The sequence below is a fragment of the Erpetoichthys calabaricus genome, chromosome 12 (genome assembly GCF_900747795.2).
Source record: "Erpetoichthys calabaricus chromosome 12, fErpCal1.3, whole genome shotgun sequence".
NCBI lineage: Eukaryota > Metazoa > Chordata > Cladistia > Polypteriformes > Polypteridae > Erpetoichthys > Erpetoichthys calabaricus.
The window spans coordinates 125,786,648-125,810,303 of NC_041405.2; the positions used below are offsets into that span (position 1 = coordinate 125,786,648).

General features: G+C 35.4%; 1 protein-coding gene across 2 annotated transcripts in view; it reads right to left on the reverse strand.

The window, feature by feature from the left end:
* ammecr1 (AMMECR nuclear protein 1) overlaps positions 1 to 23,656 on the reverse strand; it is a 165,628-nt gene that overhangs the window by 59,017 nt on the left and 82,955 nt on the right. The window contains exon 2 of one of the 2 annotated variants that reach the window (XM_028816099.2): positions 18,956 to 19,066. The exons of the other annotated variant lie outside the window; for it this stretch is intronic. Within the exon in view, the coding sequence (XP_028671932.1) occupies positions 18,956 to 19,066 (111 nt within the window). The remainder of the gene's footprint in view (positions 1 to 18,955; positions 19,067 to 23,656) is intronic. 2 annotated transcript variants of the gene reach the window in all.

The window sequence follows — 23,656 nt, forward strand, 5'->3', positions numbered from 1 at the left end:
AAAAGAAATACTTTGTTAACATTTTTTTTTGCCTTGTTTCAAACATGCATAATTGACACTGTGCTTCCTACTCATTCTGCACCACGGCTTAGCATCCATAATCTCTACATTTAATTAACTGCATCATTAAAAATGATGAGGCTAACCATTAAAAATGTGACTATGTCAACAGCATTGCTTTTTAATAAATATAAATTCCAACCCATTCAACCTAGAACTACAGGTTATTTATTTTGGGGCTTCACTCTTTAATAAAATATAATAAACATGTTTTTTCTGCATTTTTGTAGAACAGCTTCAGGAAACAGAATTGTATACAGATTGAAAATAGAACAGCAGTACCATCACAAGTTATTCTTTTTCTGCAAATCAGATAAACAGGAAAATCCTAAACTTGTGAATATAGTCTGCTTGGCTTTGGCTAAAGGTAATGGGATACAAAAATAATTTAGGAAGAGACATTCCATATTTATAAGCTGTAATGAATGTTGTTTATGGCTAAGCAATTTAGTAAAAACATTGCAATGCCCACTGGCCAAATCCTTTGTGAAATTTCATTACAATAAATCAACTACTAGAAAAATGACAGAGCATCAAGGCTGAGGTTGAATCTAATTAAGTTTAAAACAAAATTAAATGTAGAATGCACTAAAAAGTCAAATCTGACAGGGCTGAAATGGAGAAAAAACCAAAATAGTAAACCTAGACAAGAAAAGAAAACAATGTGCAGTCAGTCTTCACAACAGATGTAAACCAAGCAGACATTTATAATTCCAAAACCCTTAGCCTTCATTATAAGGCTTTAAAACTAAACAAATAAGAAGAGATCTATGTATCAATGCCACTCAAATTATGCAGGGTTGGATCATTAAATACAATAATAAGGCAACTTGTGTTAGTCTAAACATTTGAAAAACTAATGGATGAAAAGGCATTTTTAATTAATTGTCTCCATGGAGAAAAACACTCCTTCAAACTGTTTGTTATGATGATGTAAAGGTAATAAATACTGCAAGAATGGACCTTTCACAACAATACGCAAAATACTAAGGGGTAGCACTGGACCAAGAAAATTGTGCTTGCAAAATTAATCAACTGGAACAAAGGCTGCACAGCCACATATTCAAATTAAAAATAATACGGAAAGCTGGTGATGATATGGGTAAAATTCAAAACATGAAGGATTAATGACTTATATAATCCATATAACCAAAAATAAGGAAAGCTCTAACTCATTCAGCCAGCCAAAGTGTCAGCTATCACCAAAGAGGCCTTCAACACTGCTGCAAATTTTACACTGCTTAGAAATATTTTTTTCTTAATAAAAAATGCTAGTGGAATGAGCTCATGTTCTAAATATTTAGAATTGCAGAGAGAAAGTAAATCTCCACCATGTTTAATTACAAAAACATCAATAAAGCAACTGATTTTGCCAATTGGTGTGATGCGTATTTTCCGTGACTTAAAATGACAAAAAACAGAGATAATAATTGATTACAGAAGAAACAATTCACCACACGACTCAATAATCAAAGACGGGGGAGTAGACTGCTAAAAGTTATAAATACCTGGGGACAATCAGACTAAAGAATGACTTAATGAAAGCACGCAAGCAGTCGTCAAAAAAAAAAAAAAAAATGTGTCTACTGTCTAAGGAAGCGCATCCCTTTTAACAAGAATTCTAACATTATTTTATGATTTTTTTTTTCTTAACACAAATCTTGTATTGAGTCTCACTTATGGGGTCTTCTGCTTGCTTTGAAATATTAACATTAGTAACAAAAATGGTATAAAGTTAATTTTTAAATGGAGCAGTAAAATTGAGATCTCAACAGTCAAATCTGCCAGATCAGTTTAATAAGTAAATTTTGCAAAACACAGAGTGTATATTCTTAGAAATCTCTCACCCACTGCATTCACAATTCCAGTTGCTGCCATCAGGTTTCAGATTCCATTCCAGCTTGTAATAACTTTCTAAATATGTCTTACTTTATTAAACATCCTTAACTTGCTTGCTTGCTGAATAGTTATCATTCTTGTTTGTCACTGGCTGAGTCTCAATGGTGGTTTAATTTTTATATGTAATTGTGCCATCTGGTACTACTTCATAAGCATTATGTCTACTAATTTATTTGTTCACAGTTGTCTCTCTGTAAGAAATCTGCAGACAAACTAAATTTATCTTGTGGGACAATAAATGCGAATTGAACTTTATTAATGCAACAAAGAACTGCAAATAAACCACAGCCTTTAGCCTATTCTTTTAGAGCCAGTTAACCATTCTAACTAGACAAAATAGTCAATTCGGTGACTTCTTTAGTAGGTGTCCAGCTATTAAAATGGTTTAATAACAGAGTGCTATCTAATAAAAATGTGTCAACTTGTACCAGATTTGGACCTCTACCCAGAACAAGTCCCTCTGTTACAGCCAAGAACTGAACAATGGTCAAACTAACCCATACAGCTCTCTTTACCAGACACTCTTGCTCATGTTACTTTCATGACTTGAAAGCTCTTTGTTTCACTAAAAGTGGAGTGATGGCTTAGTCTATACTACAAAATCTGATCTTCCATTTTCTATCTTGTGGGAGTCAAAACACACTGATTTAACCAAAGTCTTGAAATGGCCATCACTTTGCAGGCAAAGACTTCTGCAAGATAAAATAACCGATTTTTCAGGTAGTGTACATTCTCTACAAAAAGTCATTGACATTTAGATTTGACTTTGAACATACTTATAGGAAAGCTTAGAAAGTTGTGTCTTTGTGGCGTGTGGATAAGAGTCAAAAGACACTGATTAACCAAAAAGTGTTGAAATAGCTATCACTTCACAGCTCAAGTGCCATGCCCATCTTTGGCACTACTGCAAATTTTTAAATGCTTTTAATGTAATGCAAATGGATTTTTAAGAGGACATTCAGGTAGAGGTAAGTCAAATTATTTCAAATTACAATCTGTCCTTTAATTTTAGATCACTGACTCAATATACCAACATCTCATTAATTTTGGATTAACTATCTCTTCATTGCTCAATATAGTTTAAATGCTTCCCTAAATGCAAGCGATGACTCTTGTAGTTTCTTTCTGTGAAAACTGCAAAATTACAGGTTTAGGAAACGCTTTCCAGTCAAATATTGTGAATACCCCATTGTTGTCAACAAAAAATAGCTATGTGAGTCACCAGAGCAACCTGAACAATGAAACAGACATGACGCTGCTTTTATTTTTGGTTGTTGTTCCTAAAAGTCTACAGCAAAATGTTATCCTATAATCTGAACAATTTTGTGGCAGACCCCATTCAAACTTCCAATAAACAAAATAGCAAACATAAAAAAGAAGTTAGGCTTTTATGGGCTTCATAGGAAAAATGATGTACATCAATGAAAAGGTAAGGGGTTATGAGTGTGGCAGGATGTACTCTAAAGGCGTGAAAATTAACTTTCAACCATTCTCCAGTTGTCCCTGGTGGCACAATCTGACAAGACAAAACACATATTGTAAAACATCTCCAGTATTCTCCTGCTTTATAAAGAGAAAAATTGAGGGGATTTTTTTTTCTGCTCTTCAAACAATGTCTTTACAGGGGCCAAATTCTGAAAATCAGGCTTAAATCAGTTGTGTGTGTCAATTCTAATGCAATACTCACAATAAGTGAACATACTGCTGTTTACAAATAAATTATTGATCCTCCACCTTTTGTTATTTGCTTAATCTAATCATAAGATAGACGCTCAAACCCAGTTAAAATAGCCTTGTGCTCATTTTGAAATGACTGAGAATTCTCAATTGACCTAACATACAGTATGTGAGGGATATATTTAAAATGTGAACTAAAAAGACATTAGCAGTGTAAACTTCACTCTGTAAAATGGCCTTTCTGGAGCTGTGAAGATCTCCAAACTTGCCACGCCCCTCAGTATCTCTTTGGTAATGGAAAATGCAAAAAGATGCAACTGCGCATCACCCCAGTAAGTTTCTTAATTAATCTGGTAACCATTTTATTTATTAAGGTCATGATTTAATTAACTTCTTTTCTATGGTTTCTGCACACTTAGGAAGAATTAAAATGCTGCAAGATTTCAAACAAAAGATTTGGACATCAAGAGCCAAGTTCAAAGCATATCATTAGCAGAACTTTATTGCAAGCCTTCACTGTGCTTGCTAAGCACTCTGTTTATGCCCAAGAGCTATAAGAAATATTGTTAGTAGCTCTGCAGAGGTGCTGCAAATGCAAATAAGCATGTCCTGCAGAGGAGGCACTAACTCGTCAGCATACATGTTCTTGTTTGTTATCTATCAATGGCTTCTTAAAAGCCATTTAACTGAATAAAGATCAGCTTATAACAGGCAGAATTAATGACAGTCTAGGAGTTCATATTCCCTAGACATGATCAGAGTTCACTTGAATACCTTTAGTTTGGTGACTTTGAATCTGGACCACTGTACCTTAGTCAATTTGTGAGGCTTCTAAATTAACTACAGTAATCCCTCGCTATAAAGCGCTTCGCCGTTCGCGGCTTCACTCCATCGCGGAATTTATATGTAAGCATATTTAAATATATATCGCGGATTTTTTGCTGGTTCGCGGATTTCTGCGGACAATGGATCTTTTAATTTCTGGTACATGCTTCCTCAGTTGGTTTGCCCAGTTGATTTCATACAAGGGACGCTATTGGCAGATGGCTGAGAAGCTACCCAACTTACTTTTCTCTCTCTCGTGCTGACTTTCTCTGATCCTGACGTAGGGGGATTGAGCAGGGGGGCTGTTCACACACCTAGACTATACGGACGCTCGTCTAAAAATGCTGAAAGATTATCTTCACGTTGCTACCTTCTGTGCAGCTGCTTCCTGAAGCGACATTCTGCAAGGTGTTTCGCATACTTAAAAGCTCGAAGGGCACGTATTGATTTTTGATTGAAAAACAAACTGTCTCTCTCTCTCTCTCTTTCTCTGCTCCTGACGGAGGGGGTGTGAGCTGCCGCCTTCAACAGCTTTGTGCCGCGGTGCTTCGCATACTTAAAAGCCAAACAGCCCTATTGATTTGTTTGCTTTTCTCTCTCTCTTTCTGACAGTCTGTGCTCCTGACGCACACTCCTTTGAAGAGGAAGATATGTTTGCATTCTTTAACTTGTGAGATGGAACTGTCATCTCTGTCTTGTCATGGAGCACAGTTTAAACTTTTGAAAAAGAGACAAATGTTTGTTTGCAGTGTTTGAATAACGCTCCTGTCTCTCTACAACCTCCTGTGTTTCGGCGCAAATCTGTGACCCAAGCATGACAATATAAAAATAACCATATAAACATATGGTTTCTACTTCGCGGATTTTCTTATTTCGCGGGAGTCTCTGGAAAGCAACCCCCGCGATGGAGGAGGGATTACTGTATTTCATTTAACAGGGAGACCCCATTTTTCTCTCACGTTAGAAACAAACTTCCTGCTTTACCTCTACAGTGCCTTGCTATTTGATCATTAAAATTACTTTGCCAGAACTAATTTACCAGATTTCAGAGTGCATTATTCTTTATTCTTTCATAGGACTCTCCTCATTACTGCAGTTTACATCCTACTTGTACTACATTCATTCCTAAATGTTATTCCATTTGCGAGTTTCCATCTGACAAAGTACAGTAATCCTGTTTGTTCTGTCAGACATTTTGTAAGGTGCAAGCTGTTAAATGAGCTAAATAATAATCTATTTACTGAACAAATAATACTGTAGGCCCTTCTCCAGTTAGACTTTAATCAGAAGTCTGATCTTGGATCTCAAGCCAGTGGTGTACTCAACCTTTCGTACTAATCCTTCTAAACAGAAATTGCCACAAACAGCCTTGCTGGGAAAATCACATTTCTGTAAGGAGCTTTACCATATATGCTTAAGAGCTTATTATTTTCAACTGTATATAACATATATTAACAAACAATACACAGCACATGCAAACATCTGAAGCCAAGACAAAAGGATAAAAATATGACCGGCAAGATCCAAACAATTAACAAAAGTAAAACCACACACATCTACATTTCTGGCATTAAGCAAACTGCCATGCATATCATCAAGCCTAATTTACTTATTAGCCATCATCAAGCCAAGCTGTATCTTAACTACAGTTCCAGGTATGGCCTGACGTCCTTACTGGTCAAATCTGTTTTCCATTATCACTGATAATATCTACACGCAGGGTTGTGACACGTGTAAAACATAGCGCAGGTTGAGAACTGGTACTGAAAGTGATACATATGGGCACCGAGAAGTTTTCCTTTGAGCAGGATGACCAAATTGTCTTCTAATCAACATGGGAAAGAGAGTTTGGGGTGGCTCACAGTAAAAGGGGCTACTGTTGCTGGACTGTGTGGCATGCAATGAAAATACAAAACAACACTCTCAAAACAGCTAACGTAATTTAGAGTTATGCTGGTTCAAAGACTACCCTGGCATCACTGGGCAAAAGGCAGAAACCAGTAATGGAGAGGGGATCATTTCATCAAGTTACCAATCAACCCATTGCAAAAACCTTTGAGAAGTGAGAGGAAAACTGGAATACCTGAAGAAAACTCGAGCGGTCCACAGGGAGAATGTGCAAACTTCACTTGGAGAACAAGTGGGCTGCACCCATGAGGCAACAGCACTAACTTCTAGGCCATCATGCTACTTTGGCTCAGAATGATGAATATATGTACGTTAAGTACAGTTTTTTCATGTTTATCAATTATATAATGACAGTAATTAGAATACATTTACTTACCTATTACATCATGCATTCAACAGTTCCAAATAACTAGGAGAGGGCCCTACAATAGCACTCAGATCACACAGTCTACATTATCAGCGCATTGCAGGCAAACTTTTTATGCACATTAACCTAACAGTGAGAATAAAAAAAAGTGGAAAAGGATTTAAATCACTACTCACAGTGTTTGATTTTAGAGCAAAACCAGGCAATGTTGTTGCTGCAATTTACTAAAGCAAAGGTGCTTGGCTGAATGTAGTCAGGTCAAAACGTGTTTTTCATGTATAATTTTTCAAGTTTGCATTCATGCACAGTGCACATTGTATGCACATTGTCATAGGTGTAAGCATCGCAACATAGACATCTCATTGATTGAATCAGGACTGTATTGAGTAGAACTGATGCAACTGGTGATCAAATGTATGATACAAATGCATCTACTGGAGCAGGGAACTACAGGTATATGCAAAAATCATGTACAGTCTAATCTCTACATAAGTTACACTAGTGAGAAACAGTAGTAGAAAAAGTAGTCAAGTCTAAAGTATGGAAAGAGTAAAGCTTTTAAAGAAAAATTTAGATTACCTAAGTTGCTGCTGAGATCTGGGTTTACCCCGGGAAATATGGGACATCTGGTTATTATACCTTATGGCTGCACATATTTTTTTTTTTAATATGCCTGAAGATAAAGGGAAAGAATCAAAACAAAAAATAGTGAATTCTGTTGGTCTCACATTCATTCACCTCAACCTGCAGTCTACAAAGAAACTGCAGTGCGAGATGGTTTCAGTATCCTACAAGTACAATGCAACGGCATGCAGTGTCAGCTCCACAGATGTGAGCTAGCATGACAAGCGGCAAAGAAGCGTATGTTTAATTATTTTCTTGGCAGCAAAAAAAAAAATTGCATTTGTCTTAAGGATATTCTTACTTATTTGGCCCGGCAAGCATCCATTTTTAATGTCAAAGTTAAAAGTTATACATCTAAGGAATTTACTAAAATTCATTAATTTATTTATACCAGAACCACCCCAGACTATTTCTTCTTGTTTGGTGAAAGAGAAAATATGTTGATATGTCATACATGGAAGAATTTCAAACTATTCTGTACATGTGGCAATACATATGAATTCTAACACTGTGTGCTGCCTTTGCTCTACTTATTTTTAACAATGTACTTGAAACACAGACATATTTGAGACTTAAAATACTACGGATGGGGCCACTGAACAATTCCCAGAGCTAAACACTTCGAAGATATAGTGATAAAGATATTATCTTTTTACTCCTCCTCCATAAAAGTCAATTTCCAACAAGCGGGCACCATGTGTCCAACTTCACCCACAGATGATCAGTGGATACTTGATGTTTGGTAGTAACCAAGATCAACATTATTCTCTTTGTGTCGAACGACTGTAGTTTCATATTTCAAAATATTTCCACTTTCTGGACACCTTCTTCATTAACTGAGCCTCTGAAGAATGGTTCATTCATACAGATGGGAGTGCGTTTCATACATGATGACTTAGTGAGGTTTGGTGTGCTTTACCAGATCTTTATTCACTCATACACGCTAACCTAAGGATTTTCCAAGAACTGTATCATGTCTTAACCAGGGAAAACTGCCAAGTCAATTTCTTGGGATTTTTTGACTCAAGCTTTTCACATAAGCACTCAAACCTCTCAATCTCTTGGCAAACTCCTGCAATAGCCTGTATTTGTGCAATACATACAACGGTTGCTACTTGCACAATTTAATCTTTTTTCAATAAAACAAATTATCATCACTCTGTTCTAAAAATGATACATTTAATAAAAAAAGAGCACTTACTGCAATAGTGGAAAAGGGCCTTTTGACAGTCTAAGAGCCACTTAAAGTAATAGGCCTTCTTAGAACAATGCATGTAGTACGTGTAGGGGGTTATTAATTACGAAAAGCAATATGCACAATAATTAAAAAGGGACTTTTATGTCTTAATCACAGAAATCAATGTGATCAGAGATTTTCATATGAAAATTAATAGGAGTTATGTAAGATTATTACTTGATGGTAAGTTACAATACAACCTTATTATTCCTCATGGGTCAGTGTGTTCCCAGCTATAGCACAGCACACAATGCTATAAACAAGCTAACGATAACTAATGGCAGTAGCATTATTCCAGCTATTATGAAACACATAACAAAATAATTGGGCCCCCTGGACTCAATAAATGGTTACTCGACTTTTACCATTAAAAAAAAAAAAAATAAAACAGCATTCAGACTTCTGTCATTACTAGGCAGCCACATAATACTGTGGAGAATTACTAGCCCACTGCTTTTTACAGAACTGCTTTAACTTAGACATTTGTGGGATTTCATGTATAAGCCACATGTTTGATGTGGTTCTGCCACATTATCACAATAGGAGTTGGATACAGACTTCCTTTCAGTTAATATACATTTTTTCCCTTAAATCATTTTATGTAGAATTGTTTTATTTAGGTCATTAATAAATGACCCAATAGACTTCTAAAGAATACTCTGATACATGTAATTCAAGTAATTCAAAGATTCTTAAAAGATGCCACATTACCCAAATCCCAAAGAAAAAAGCTCTTTCTTCTAACAGTATGGCCAAAATCTGAATTCTTGTACAGAAAATTTGCATCCTTCTTCAAAATATAAACAAAGACAAAACAGTATGTATAAAAGAACTAAACAGAACTTTTCAAAGTCCGTGTATTTTTATGAGGGTTAGCCAAAAATGGCCAAAAAACTGAACAATACAAATGATAAATAATTAAAGCAAAGCCAGATGCATAGCAAGAGCTACAAATGACAAGGCTAGCACTTAGAAAATTATGAAATAATGAAAATGCAAAGAAAAAAAATCCCTTGTTCAGCTTGACCACTGATGAGGAAAGCAAAAAAAACGTCTGTATGAGTAAGTGTGTGTGTGTGTGCAAGTGTGCTCTGTGACAAAACGGGTTCTTATTTTGTGTCCTGCGCTGCTGAGACAGACCACAACATCCCTGAACTGAACTAAGAGCTTGATAATGAGTGCATGGCTATTCATAGAAACTTTCTGTGGAGATGACATGGGGACTTTCCAAGTGCTTTCTCTAGAAACTCTGAATTAAACTGATTTACACACACTAGCACATTCAGCTTACATTCTAAAAATTTGAACAGTTTAATATTTTCACAGCTAAGACCTCCTCAAGTTTTTTTTTTTCCATTACCTAGACTCAAAAGATGGGGAGCGTTTATCCACTTTAAGCCACTGAAACTGGAAAACACACACACCATGTGCAATCAAACTTAATTGCCATATTCCCCAGTGCGTGTATCAGAAAGAAAAAAAAATCGTTTTTAAAAGGAAGAAACTCCTCTTAACTCATCTACATTTCAAATTTCAATCTACCTGTAAAGCTGCTAGAGAAGGAGCAATACATGAATTAGCCTGGTGTCAATTTAATGACATACAATACACTCAGCATAAGTTATTTAAAAACATTTGGGTTACTACTTTGAAAAACAGCCTTGTGTATAACAAACTGAAATGTATGTACTCGTTGGGACAGAAAAAAAAAAAAAAAAAAAAAAAAAGATTGGTTTTAAAAAGAGGGTAACGTTTACTGCCAAGTTTTAGTGGTTAGAGGTCAATGCCTTTAATTACATTTAAGTGGCGAATATTAGCTTTAAAAAATTGTCTTCAATTATAAATACTATAAGAAAATAATAAGGGCATAAGTGTTAAGATACAAGGTACAAGCTGCCAGTAGTAAAGACAAAAAAAAAAAAAAAAATTATTAATTTTTAAGCATACTATGTTTCAGCTTTTCATGCTAAACACAGAGAGGTGAGAATGTGAGCCAAACTGACCCAACATTATACCAACTTTCTCACATTTTGTCCACACCCTGGCTGGCTATCACTCTCTCATGCCATCTGTTACAATTATAGTTGACGGGGCAATTACAAAATTTATAAATAATAAATATGTTTACAGTACTACAGCACACATTTACTGTGCTCATTAGGTGGAAAAAACACTGTTCCTCATGGCTTTAAACTTCTATAGCAGACTAATATTCTTTTGAAAGTACTTTATCTATAAAGGCCACGACAATAACAGGGCCTTGGGTAAAACCAGATGATGCATAAAAGTCCAAAGATATTAACATATTTTAAATGTAACATTAATATAGTTGTGCTATTACATGAAATGAATGACAAAGCAATAAACTAAGTATCAAACCAATGTTTCATTAAAGGCATAGGAATAAAATATATATAGTCCAATTGTCGTTTTCAGTACTAAAATGCCATGGGGGAAAATCTAATGCAACACCTTATCCAGAAAATCTAAGTTAAAATAAATACCAAGATAATTAATTGAATAAAACACTTTGCCTGCATTAAAGGTAGTATCCAGACTGCTGTTTATTCTATAGTATGTGAGACAAAAGCTTTTGATATATCAAAAGGCAAAATGGAATCAAATATCTCAATTCTTCCATTTTCTGTCTGGGTTAAGATTTAAGGACGCCAGAGGCCCATAAACAAAACATCAATTATGCTATTAAGCATAACAAATTCTGCAAATATGAGTCAAAGGAAAAACTATACTTCATTCTAAGTGGCTTGTGATGTGGCTGTACTTCCACTGTTAAAACACACAGGGGCAGCAAAAACATCAAAATGAATTTAAAATTAAAATGAAACATTCATTTATTTGTATGCTGTGTTTCTTAAACTTATATTATTATGTTCTCTTTAACATAGAGATTACAGTTCACCTGTAAATACTACCCTAACACTGGAAAATCAATAAGAGATGGTTTAACACTCCCACCGCATTGTTGCTTCTAGAAAACTGCCAGCAAGTACTTCTACAATAGATTATCAATTACCTGAAAAAGAACACTACATTCATACTCATAAAATCTTTCAGTGGAAACAGGCTGCATTTAAACTATGACAAATAACTACAATGTAAGTGCACATATGCATTCACTATCTGGTGCCCAGCCCTTTTCCTCCCGAGAGATACAGACCTTATGGACCCATATGATTATGATGACTGAGAGCTATTAGCTGCCTCTGATAAGAGGAAACTGAAAAGTAACATGTTTTAAGATCGAAGCATTTCCCCATGCAGATCTGTAAATTTTGTGTAGATCTTGCAATTTTAAGTATAAGCAGACTATGAAAAAAGAAAATTCTGTTAAAATAGGGGCTGCACCTGTCTAGCATTGCCATAGACGTTAAGCCTTTCCCCGATTAAGAAGCAAAGGACCAAATACTAAAGTAACATGCTGGAGGAATCACAGAGAAAACAGTGACATTTACATAAATGGAGTAAATGAAAAAAAATTGTATCAAAGAACTGTACATTTCTGAACATCATAGCAGGATTTAAACAAGTGTTGAAACTGGAAGAAAAAGAAAACATGCCCACTGTATGACAATTTTTCCAACCTACAGCACAGACCAAGGTGTGCTAGAGGAAATGTTTTAACCGGAAATGGTAACAATGAAAAGAAGTTCTAATTTTTATTTTCAGGAAATACCAAGGGAGACAATGAAAGTATAGATGGCCAAAACCCAGAAAACAAAATAAATGAATCCCCCTTGCATTGTTTTGATCACACTAATTCAGAAACGCACAACCCAGGAAGGAAAACAAATGACTGCTATTTTCTTAATGAACAATCAAACACAACAAAAAATTAATTAACAATATGCCGTTATAGAATTTCAAACTACAACGTTGACTTGACGGAGGTCAGTCCCTTTCAACCATCACGTCACCATTAGGCCACCTTCATCTTAAAACAATTTCCAATGAAGCTATTAATAAGAAGAAAAGTCATATAATCAGAATGTTTCAGTGTTTCAATATGCTTAAAAAAGACAGCACACAGAATGGACAAAGCTTGCCAACACTTTATAACCCATTTGAATCGCATGAGCCATCCACTGGTGAAAGTTAAGCACTAAACACAAGGACACAGTACAAGCGACAGAATGTGTTATGTGATTGTTAAATGTAAACTACCATGTGGAGGCTTGTTTTTGAATCACAGCCCTACTGACCTCCCTTTAATTTCTATTATTATAGCTAACCTATTTAAAAGACTAAAAATTAACTTAACAATAAATGACCGCTATCAGCAACATTCAATTCTTAACAAGGCACATGAAATAAAAGACCTCAGCTTGATAATAAAGAGGACGGACTCATCAAAATGAGCAGAATTACACAAGCTACTTTACTCACAGACAATAATTCTAGTAATGAACTGCTTAAAATAAAACTTCTACCAGGATACTATTCTAGCTTTGTACAAATTTAGGTTGAATCCTCCTACTGGTTAATCACAGTCAGGCATATTCAATGTTTGGGAGTGATTAAAAGAGTAAAGGTTGCAGTTAATTATTACATGAGAACTAAAATCCAATAATATTCAAAATATTATTTATCCTGGATTTTGAGATTACAACTACTGATTTGCTGTTCAGAATACAATGTTTTTTATGCATTTCCACAAGCAACTGAGCCGTGTCAATCATTATGACCTGTTACTGACGTTTCTCTTCTCTTCTACTGATGTGGCACTAGATGCAACTACTACACTGAAAAGCTGCTACTCCTACCCATGTAAAGTGACACCAGAGCACATCTCTCCAGTTTTGATGTCACTACACTGGTTACCTGTGTCATTCAGAATTGACTTTAAAATTCTGCTTATGGTTTACAAAGCCTTAAATAATCTCATCCCATCTTATATATCGGAATGTCTGACGTCTTATATTCCAAATCGTAACCTCAGATCCTCAACTGAGTGTCTCCTTAGAATTCCAAGAGCAAAACTTAAAAGAAGTGGTGAGGCGGCCTTCTGCTGTTATGCACCTAAAATCTGGAAAAGCCTGCCAGTAGGAATTCGCCAGGCTAATATAGTGGAGCACTTTAAAAAACTGCTGAGAACACATTACTTTAACATGGTCTTTTCATAACTTTACTGTAATTTAAATCCTGATACTCTGTATATCCAATTCATTATAATAACTATTCATGGTGGCTCTAAAATCAGTACAAACCCCTACTCTCTCTTCTGTTTCCTTTTCCGGTGTCCTTTTGGTGGTGGCTTGCACCACCACCATCTACTCAAAGCACCATGATGTTCCAACATTGATGGATGGATGGATTAAAAGCCAGAAGTCTGTATGACCATCAGCATCAAGTGACTCCGTGAGAACCCTAACTACAAAGAGGACTATTTCATTTATGTTAGGTAGAATGCCCAGAGGGGACTGGGTGATCTCGTGGCCTGGAACACCTACAGATTTTATTTTTTTCTCCAGCTTTCTGGAGTTTTTTTTTTTTTTTTTTCCTGTCCACCCTGGCCATCGAACCTTACTCCTTTTCTATGTTAACTAATGTCTTATTTTAATGTCTTATTTTGTCTTTTATTTTTCATTTCTTCATTATGTAAAGCACTTTGAGCTACTTTATGTATGAAAATGTGCTATATAAATAAATGTTGTTGTTGTTGTTGTTGTTGCAGAGATATTTGGATCCAAAGGATTAAATGATTTAATCTTATTAGTCTGTTCAGCATCTGTGTCTAATATTGTAGACTAGGTTAGCAGAAAGCTAGCCTCAGTCATCTAAACTGTGACTGACTGTTAGGACAGATGGTGGATCCATACAAAGCTTCAACTTCTCCAGGAACTCTGATGAATGGAGATTTGTCTCCCTCTCCTCTGTGGTCAAATGATCTTGTCGCAATTAAAATGCAATGGACTTGTACGGTTATGGGAACCATTCTAGGGATATTATCTTGCCAAAGAAAAGAAAAGAAAGTCAGAGATACAGTTTTTTGGTTGTGTAACTGTGTCACCAAAGGAGTATGACAGACTGGTCACCACTTGTTTGTCAGACTTATTATGAAGGTTATGCTGCCAAAAATAGGGTCTCTAATAATTTTTTTTTCTTTGCCCTAGAATAGCCTTTACTTTTTCCATTTATAAATACACACTGATGCAGCCCCCTCAGTAACACTGTTAACTTGAGGTTTTAGCCCTATATATCCCTAAAATTAATTAATCAGGAAAGAAAAACAGCAAAAGAAACTGATGGAAGGATACCTGTATGGCTCAAAGTGGAGTTTATTTGTATTATACATCTTAAAAAGAATGTTTTTTTTATTTCATATTACAATAACGCTGCAATGATCAATGAAAACATTTTTGGAACTATATTTCTAGACATTTTCTCTTACTACAGCTATATAGTAGATCCTGAAGCATGGGGATAACCACCCTTACATGAAAACAAGAAAAACAAAGTCTGAATGGTCTTTCGCTTCTGGTCAGTGATACAAGGGTAATATGTAGCAGCACACAGAAGCAACACACACAGGCAAATGTTAGACCTAAATTTTAAATCTGCACCACTGCTTCTCCTTCTTTTGTTTTAAAGGCACACAGAAACTCTATAGGGGTTTAAGAAATGAGGAATAAGGTGTACCAAGCCTTAATTCAGTAAATAATGAAAATAAGCATGAATATTTCCACCATTAGAGTGACTGAGATGTTGAACATATACTTTACTTTTTTCAATCCAAAATTCTAAACACTGTGTGCCTCAAGTGTAGATAAGACTCTCTCTTACTAGTCTGCAAGTTTACCTTTAAATGCTATTCACTTCATGTTCATTTTGTAAGAAATGCTTCCTCAAACTCTGAAGCTTGTACTTTGATAACATTTTAGTTTGGAAAACTACACTATTTTTTTTCTGAGCAAAGATCACCTGCTGTAACAATGTACTTCTGCTATGTAACTTGATTTCCTGATGGCAGACTACACAGAAACTTTATAAGCCTTCATGTACAGTGAACAAATTGACCAATCAGGTGACCTTTCACTACCAGTGGAACACTATTTGAATAATTCATTACTTCTTTAGAACAAGCGAGTGATTATTTAATGTTTGTGGTAAATATCTCTATAAGAGAAAACTGAAAACATGAGAGAGCACCCAGAGTATTCAAAACCAAGAACTGGCAGAACTAAAAATCTGAGAAGGCATTGTAAACAATGCAGGAAAAATGAATGGGGGTTGAAAGGGTTTAAAAGTAACTTCAGGAAATGCTTGGGCAGAAAAATAACTTTGCAAAGCAGCAGGAGACTGCCTCTCTGCTTCAGTGCAGGTACACATTTTTTTTTTGTTTATTTTGAAGTTTTCAGGTGAATGTGAGTTACTACCCACACAGCAACATCGCTAGGGTGATCCTATTATGCGTAAGAAATAATTTTATCAATAAAAAAGCCTCACACTGGGTATTTTAATCCTAAACAAAGCACATGCAAATGGTACAGATGCCCATAACATATGCAGAACAATGATTTAGTTTTAGGTTTGATATTTCAATAGAAATACTGACACACAGTAAATCTAGCTTATATGTTTGAACAGAGTATAACAGAAGGAAAAAAGTTTTATAGTAAAATGGTTTGAAATGTATGGCGGAAACAGCAAGCATGTTGCTCTCATAATATAAAGGATCTTTGCCTAGACCATCAGAGCTCAACAATACCAAAAAGGCCAAGCTGAGAGCAGGCTGTAGTCTCTGCAGACCTGATAACAGATGGCTATAAATGAGAACCAAGATTCCCAAAACAAAAACAAATAATCCTTTTTTTGATAATAATTCTTTGCATTTATATAGCGCTTTTCTCACTACTCAAAGCGCTCAGCAATTGCAGGTTAAGGGCCTTGCTCAAGGGCCCAACAGAGCAGAGTCTGTTTTGGCATTTACGGGATTTGAACCGGCAACCTTCCGCTTGCCAGTGCAGATCCCTAGCCTCAGAGCCACCACTCGGCCTAACAAACACCTGAAGTGAGCAAAGTTTAGAAAAGCTTCAATACCAAGTGAAAGTGTATAATGCAAACAATCTGACTTATTTATTTTGCAGAATGTAGAATTCTTGCAGCAAATTTCAACTTAATAAATGACAAACTTCACAGAAACACTGAGTACTGGAAAGAGTCAGCAGGCACCTCAAGTATAAAGGCCACCTTCAAGTCCATTTTTTTCCAAAGATGCATGAATGCTTTTGAACTAACTATTGGGGGGGTCTGGTAACTGAGCATTGTAGTGTAAATAAACGGAATACAAGAAACAGCACTACAGGGTTGAAAATCCATTTAAATAAAAAAAATGGCATGAACGAGAAGAAATACAGGCCACTTTAAAGAACAGCTCAGACCAAATAAAACAGCCAAAAGATGCGATGCTTTGACTAAAATTCCAAAAGAAGTGAAATTTCATAGCAAGAGGAAGACAACCACCAGTGTCTACAGAATCAACAGAAAGCAGAAGGCTGAACCAAAAGCAAAAGATGAACAGCCTTAATAAAGCCTGCACTCACTGAAACTAAATCCTCTTATCTGTACTCGTCACTTCCTCTTACATACCGGGTGGAAGGGAATGTTTACACTTCCAGAAGCCGGTGATTGCACATCTGAGACTTAGATCATTCAGAAGTATTCTTCCATCAATAGGATACAGTCCATGAATAAACTGGTAAAAGAGAATAAGTTTCAGAGGGCACTGAATTCAAGTGTTTCAACTTATGAACGATTCAACAATTTAAACTGTTCTCTCTTTATAGTGCAACAACATATAAGACAGCTGATGAAGGACTGGCTTGTCATAGAGAAGGGAGATGCAGGGCAGATTAGACAATGAGTATGACATTTTTCTGACTAAAGTTGTCTTTGATAAGGTCCTCTGATTCTGGCAATCATGTTGTGCCCCACACTAAGCTACACTCCATGGGTGACAGGGCCTTCAGCTGTATAGCGCCCAGACTCTGGAATGACCTACCAAAATTAATCAGGTCAGCTGACTCCATGAATTCTTTTAAAAAAACAACTCAAAACTCATGTGTTCAGGAAGGCATATAGATCTACTTGACTTTATTACCCTTCTCTCAATTTACCTTTATGTCAAGATGCTCATGTAACCTGTGTGTGTGCTAGACCATCAATTATGTTGTCTGTTAGGCTTTTTTTCTCTGAATTTACTGTCTTAATCTTCTTTATTTATTTATCTTATTTGTACAATGCTATATACTGTATACCCTGCTGTTCTATCTTAAACTCTGTGAAGTGCCTTGAGCATGGGAAAGGCGCTATATAAATAAAATGTATTATTATTTGATAAAGAGGGCTCACTTTTAAGGTTTGTTTACCAGGGAAATTTTATTTATATTGTTTAGTATTTAAGATTTTCCCCTATGTGTAAGGCAAGATATTTGAAGAAAAGCAGCAGCAATTACAAGTTTGCACATGTAATTATTTTTATCATCTCACCCAAAGAAGCTGAATCTCTCTGCACAGAATATATTAAAGGTATCTGGTATCAAATGTACAGTTAATATAGACTAACAATCAATTCAGCGCCTCTTACAATAACTGGTGATGGTAGAATATGCAGAGATGGGTGGTATCTCCTTTACTTACAACTCACTGCCCTAGTACATGAAAATAATCAGTGCCCTTGCTCAAAATACTCCCACCATGTAACTTTATGGCTCCAAGAGTGCTTGGTTTCATGAAAATACTTTAAAAAAATCTGCATATTGCAAAGGATTTGAAGAGTCCCAAAAGAGGCATGGTATGTAATTATCGCTTCAAATTCCTTTTGAGGAAATGTGTTCCTGGAAAACATGTTTGATATACTTAACTACTGCAGTAGCTGCAACGGCTGACTGCTAAGCAGGTTGCCTTCTGAGCTTATAAAAAGGTGCACCTTCTGGGAGATCATGTCAAGACACACTCAATGACAATCGGGAAGATCAAAACTTAGCAAGAGCTAAAACAGTTTTGCATATTGAAAGATGCCATTTAAAAAGGTGGGCTCTGTGCCTTTAAAAACTTGAATACGAAACAATTATAAAATGTGAAACATATTTAATTTTATTGTGCTCACATGAAATGGTGTCATTATAGGTTGTGAGATCGTTTTTCACATATTTAAACTGTATTAAGTCTGCTCTGTAAACAGACAGATTTGACAAATGGATAAAAGTTACTTTCGGCATACACTTGTGAAATCTACACAGGCTTTACTAAACAGATGAGCAGTATCTTGACTCTCTCATGTCCCCCAAATCACTGTAGGATCCCACCATTATAAGCTAGAAACGTGACCAATTGCTTACCTGGTAAGTGTGTACTCCCTGAGTCCTGAGTGCAGATTCATAGCAGAAAAAGTACCTATACAACCTCTAAGCCGCTTTTCTCTACCAATCTTCCATGTGACAAATAGAGGGCTGTTAAAATAGCATAAAATGAAATTAATTAATCAAATCTTCATTTCAGCAAAAATCTTCCAATCTTAAAACAAAAAAAAAAGTCCATACCAAATGAAGCTGACATTAACCAAATTGGCAACGATTAGATGTTTATTTAACCAAGCATATAAAGTACGCCTGAAAACATATCAAAAAAAACACTCAAAAAAGTTTAAGAACAATTACTTCCAAAATGTGCCATAATACATGAGAACAAAGAACTTTGTTTTCCTGATAGGCTGTCTATGTTAACTAAACTCGACCAATCATTGAAGTTAACTAGTTAAATAGTTTTAACAAGGTGGCAGGTTTCTGAAAAAGATTGAATTAAGGTTTGAACAACAAACATTAGATGATGTTCCATTTAATCACTTTACTGTACCACTAAGGTGGCACAGTGGTAGCGCTGCTGCCTCACAATAAGCAGATCATGGGTTCAGTTCCCGGGTCTTCCCTGCATGGAGAGCGTTTTGGGTAGTGAAAAAAGCACTATATAAATGTAAGGAATTATTATTATTATTATTATTATTACTACTTATATGGAATACAAGTATTAACTAGTATTCATTTCTTAAAGCACCAAACAACATGCAAAATCCATTTTCAAGTCCTTTAATCAAATGGAAATTATTCAGTTAAACATTGCAACATTAAAAAGTAAGGCTACTGCTCATAGATAATAGTACGATAAACAGAAATCGGTGATACTGTAATTACAAAAACAATTATAATAATACAAGGAGTACATCATTGTAATCGTTTTAACATATATACTGTAAAATATATTATAATTAACCTATAAAAAGAATATTAGAAGTCTTAGGGCAGCCAAGAATTTTTTATAAAGCTAGTTATCTAGGCAATGAATGACTTGCCATAGTAGCTCCTCTCTTGACTTTGGCTGCTTTTTGTTCTTTTTCCTGTCCAAGAAATCCCATGCAACTTCCATCATGCAGATGTCAGGGCTCTGATGTGGCCAATCTATCACTGTTAGTGTTCGATCTGCAGACTTGTACTCCAAGAGGGTCTTAATTAATCTGCAGTGTTTTTGTGGCATTACTGGGATGAAAGATAAAAGTTTTTACTAATAGGTTATTTTCCACAAAGGACGAGCATGATAAATCAAAATATTTTTACATTTGTTAACAGTTATAATTGAATCAATATTTACCAGATCCCCTACAGAGATTATTGAAATGCACCCCTGACCATAATGTGTGCTGCACAAAAATTGGCAAACGGCCTTCAATCTACTTCTTGCCAACACTTCTTCTGACTTGCACTTTGTAAACCAAAATGTTCACATTTGTATTTATTGTCTCATAGGTCTTTCTGCCTCGGCTTGCCATTCCATGCTTTTATGTTCTTTGGCATACTGCTACCTTTTCTGCTTGTTGTTTTTCACCAAGTGTGGTTTCCACTTGAAGGCTTCAAGACAACTTGCAAACCCATTTCTTTTAACCTTTCGTTGCACAAAGTGAGTACTTTAGTGTAAGACACTTAGGAACCACATTTGGATATCTGATATCCTAAAGTTAGTGACATTTATTTTTTATTAGATGAAGACAGCTTTCTGTATCTTCCACTTTGTTTTCAGCCATCATCTTGCATACTTGCTAAAGCATGTTACTCTAATCCTTATCTATCTTCTCCCCAAGATACTTAAGGCTTTGTGGTTAATACCTAATACATATTTATTTGTTAAACTGCATCACTATCGTACATGGGTCAACCCACTACCTCATCCATTTCAATCAAGTGTGCTTCTGGAAGAATTCAGACATACTGCATGTGGAATGGCTGAGTGTGCCTTGTACAGTTTTTGGAATTTCTGCTATTTTAGCCATTTCAAGTTTTTGGAGAAAACACAAAATTCTGGTTACTTCTTAGTTTACCCATATGTATTCTGTTTATAATGTTTACACAAGTAAACACTAACTAGCTTTAAAAATATTTTGGTGGCCTTTTGCAGAGTACTGCATATAAACTAAAGCATACATTTGTTGTTTTTTTTTTTAATCTATCATATGATGGATAAAATTGTGATTTGAAATAGGTTAAAACTATTTTTAAGCTTCATATGTCAAAAAACAATGGTCATGGGATAGGTGCTCAACTAAAAGAGTTGGTGGCATCAGAGTAGGTAGGTGCTTCCAATAAAGGAGGATAACTCTTCCTATTTTTGTATAGTCATAACAGGTTACATCTGTACCATTTAGGTGGGTATGGCTCAGCAGTACTGATTTTTCACTGCTCCCAGTAATTTTTGTATGCAAGACTGCAGCCAACAAGAATTACATTGAAGGTGGCAATAAAGTTATAGCAAATCGGCCTAAAGGTCAATGCACTGTCAGTAATTATACATTGTAAAAGGTAACATTATCCATCAAAGAATCCAGTTCAGGGTCAAGTGGGAATCCAGAAGCCAAACCTAAACTGGGTGCCAAGCTATTGCAAGGAACATTTCATGCATCTACATTCACTCAAACACCACCAATGTAGAGTTGCAAATTTGTCAGATCTGCTTTAATTTTATGTATTAGTTGTGCAGAGATTTAGCAAGGAAAAACAGTCACTAGTACTCTCTAAAAACAGCAGGTGGTGTGACCTGCCATTACTCACAACTAAAAAATCTATGCTGGCTCAGGTAAATACTGCGAACAATCACAGGAACAGCAGCTGAATGTGGCTACTTATCTAAGTTTGTGATGATCTGCACTAAGTGGGGAGTGCATGAATGCCTTTGTATGTTAATGAAGAGGGTTTTTTGATTTTTTTTTTATTTTTTTTTAAATATATGTGCAGCACCGTTAGCTAAGGGAAATATTAAACTTCAGTTAATGAAAAGAAACAAACTGTGGTAGGAATGTTACTTAAGATTTTTTTTTTCAAAAGGAAACAGCATGAGACATACATCGTAGCACTTTAGTTGTAAGATAAAACAGGCTTGACAGCATAGAATCAAATATTTCTATTCTAAGGAACCTAGGCTTTATAATATATTTGCAATCAATGATGTGTCACTGTATTTGTCTGTCGTGTGCAAATCAGTTATGCAATTCTTGAACAGCTGTACCCTACAATGCTTGAAAACCCTCCAATACAAATACATTAAGATCCTAAAAAAGTGATAAGTATGTAGCACTAAAGGTTCGCTTCAAGTCAACATTTGCATTTTTCTCATGTTGGTCACCCATATGTTTCTAACTACAGTGTTAAAAGGAAAAAAAAAAAAAAAAGTCAGCCATTGTTGGATCCTGTTGACCATCTGCAGTAATTGGGTAATAATATATGAGCACATTTAGATTGTTTATTCCCGGTCTTTTCAGTCCCCTAAAAATGAAGAAGCCATCTGGTCTAATTTTTTAAGGCTGCTCACATTCCACCCACAATGTCACTGCAAGACGTGTCATTTTCTGCAGGCAGAAATTGCCAGGGATCCCACTGTATGAAGTTATCATGATAACTAAGATTTCAATTCTGCAATATATTGCAATGTATTTCATTTACAGGTATATGACTAAAGCCATGACTAACATCATCTTCCTACAGTAAAAAGATGTCTCAAACCATTAATCTTAATTAGAAATCAAACCCAGGCTCAAACAATCCCACTCAAGGTTTTATTTATTTTTATTTTTTTTTAAATTGTGGCAATTGATTTGAAGTATCCCAACATATTCAGCAGTAAAACAAGGAATATTCATTTAAAATATGTAACACACACATACCATAATTACTTCATCCAACCAATTCTGTGAGGTACTGTATATACATATATAATGTTAAAGTGGTGTTTTCACAATGAATATATTAATAAATTAAGCGTTCATATGAAAGAAAGCCTCTTGATCATGGCTTCACTTCAAATACTGATAACATTTCCAATGGTAATGGGTTTTGGAGGAAGGGCTTAAAAACAATCAGTGTACTGATACATAGCAATTTAAAATGCAACAATACTATATTATTAATTTTCCCTAATGATAATCATATCCTACTACATTTAGTTGGTTCACTCACTGTTGCCTACACTACGAACAGAGTATTGAACAATAACATTTTGAAAAGAATTAAAACATTTTTTCCAAAAATACTTTTTCATATTTTCTTTTCTTTTAAAGTCACAAGAAGCAACACAAAGCTGCATCTTTTCATATTGTTACTTGCAGATAAGAAACCAACACAGCAATATATGCATTGCTAAATCATCACATTCTACAGTATGCTGCAAAATGTGAACCACTAAAAACAGGACTACTTTATTTTAAACACAGTTTAGTCATGTATACAATTATTACTACATTACAAATATTTGCATTTCATTCTAAATCAATCTCAACACTCCTTCCCTATCCAATCTGGAAGCCTATGTGAACATACAAAACAAACCCTTTAGCAAGGTAGCAGAAACACTAGGAGTGGTCAAATCAGCCATCTGGTACATTCTTAAAGAGAAGGAATGCCAGAAGGCCTGGACATTTATGGAAGACAACTGTGCTGCTGAACACAGCATTCTTTCCTTAGCGAAATATAACCCCTTTCACAACAAACCAAGAATGTTCTCTG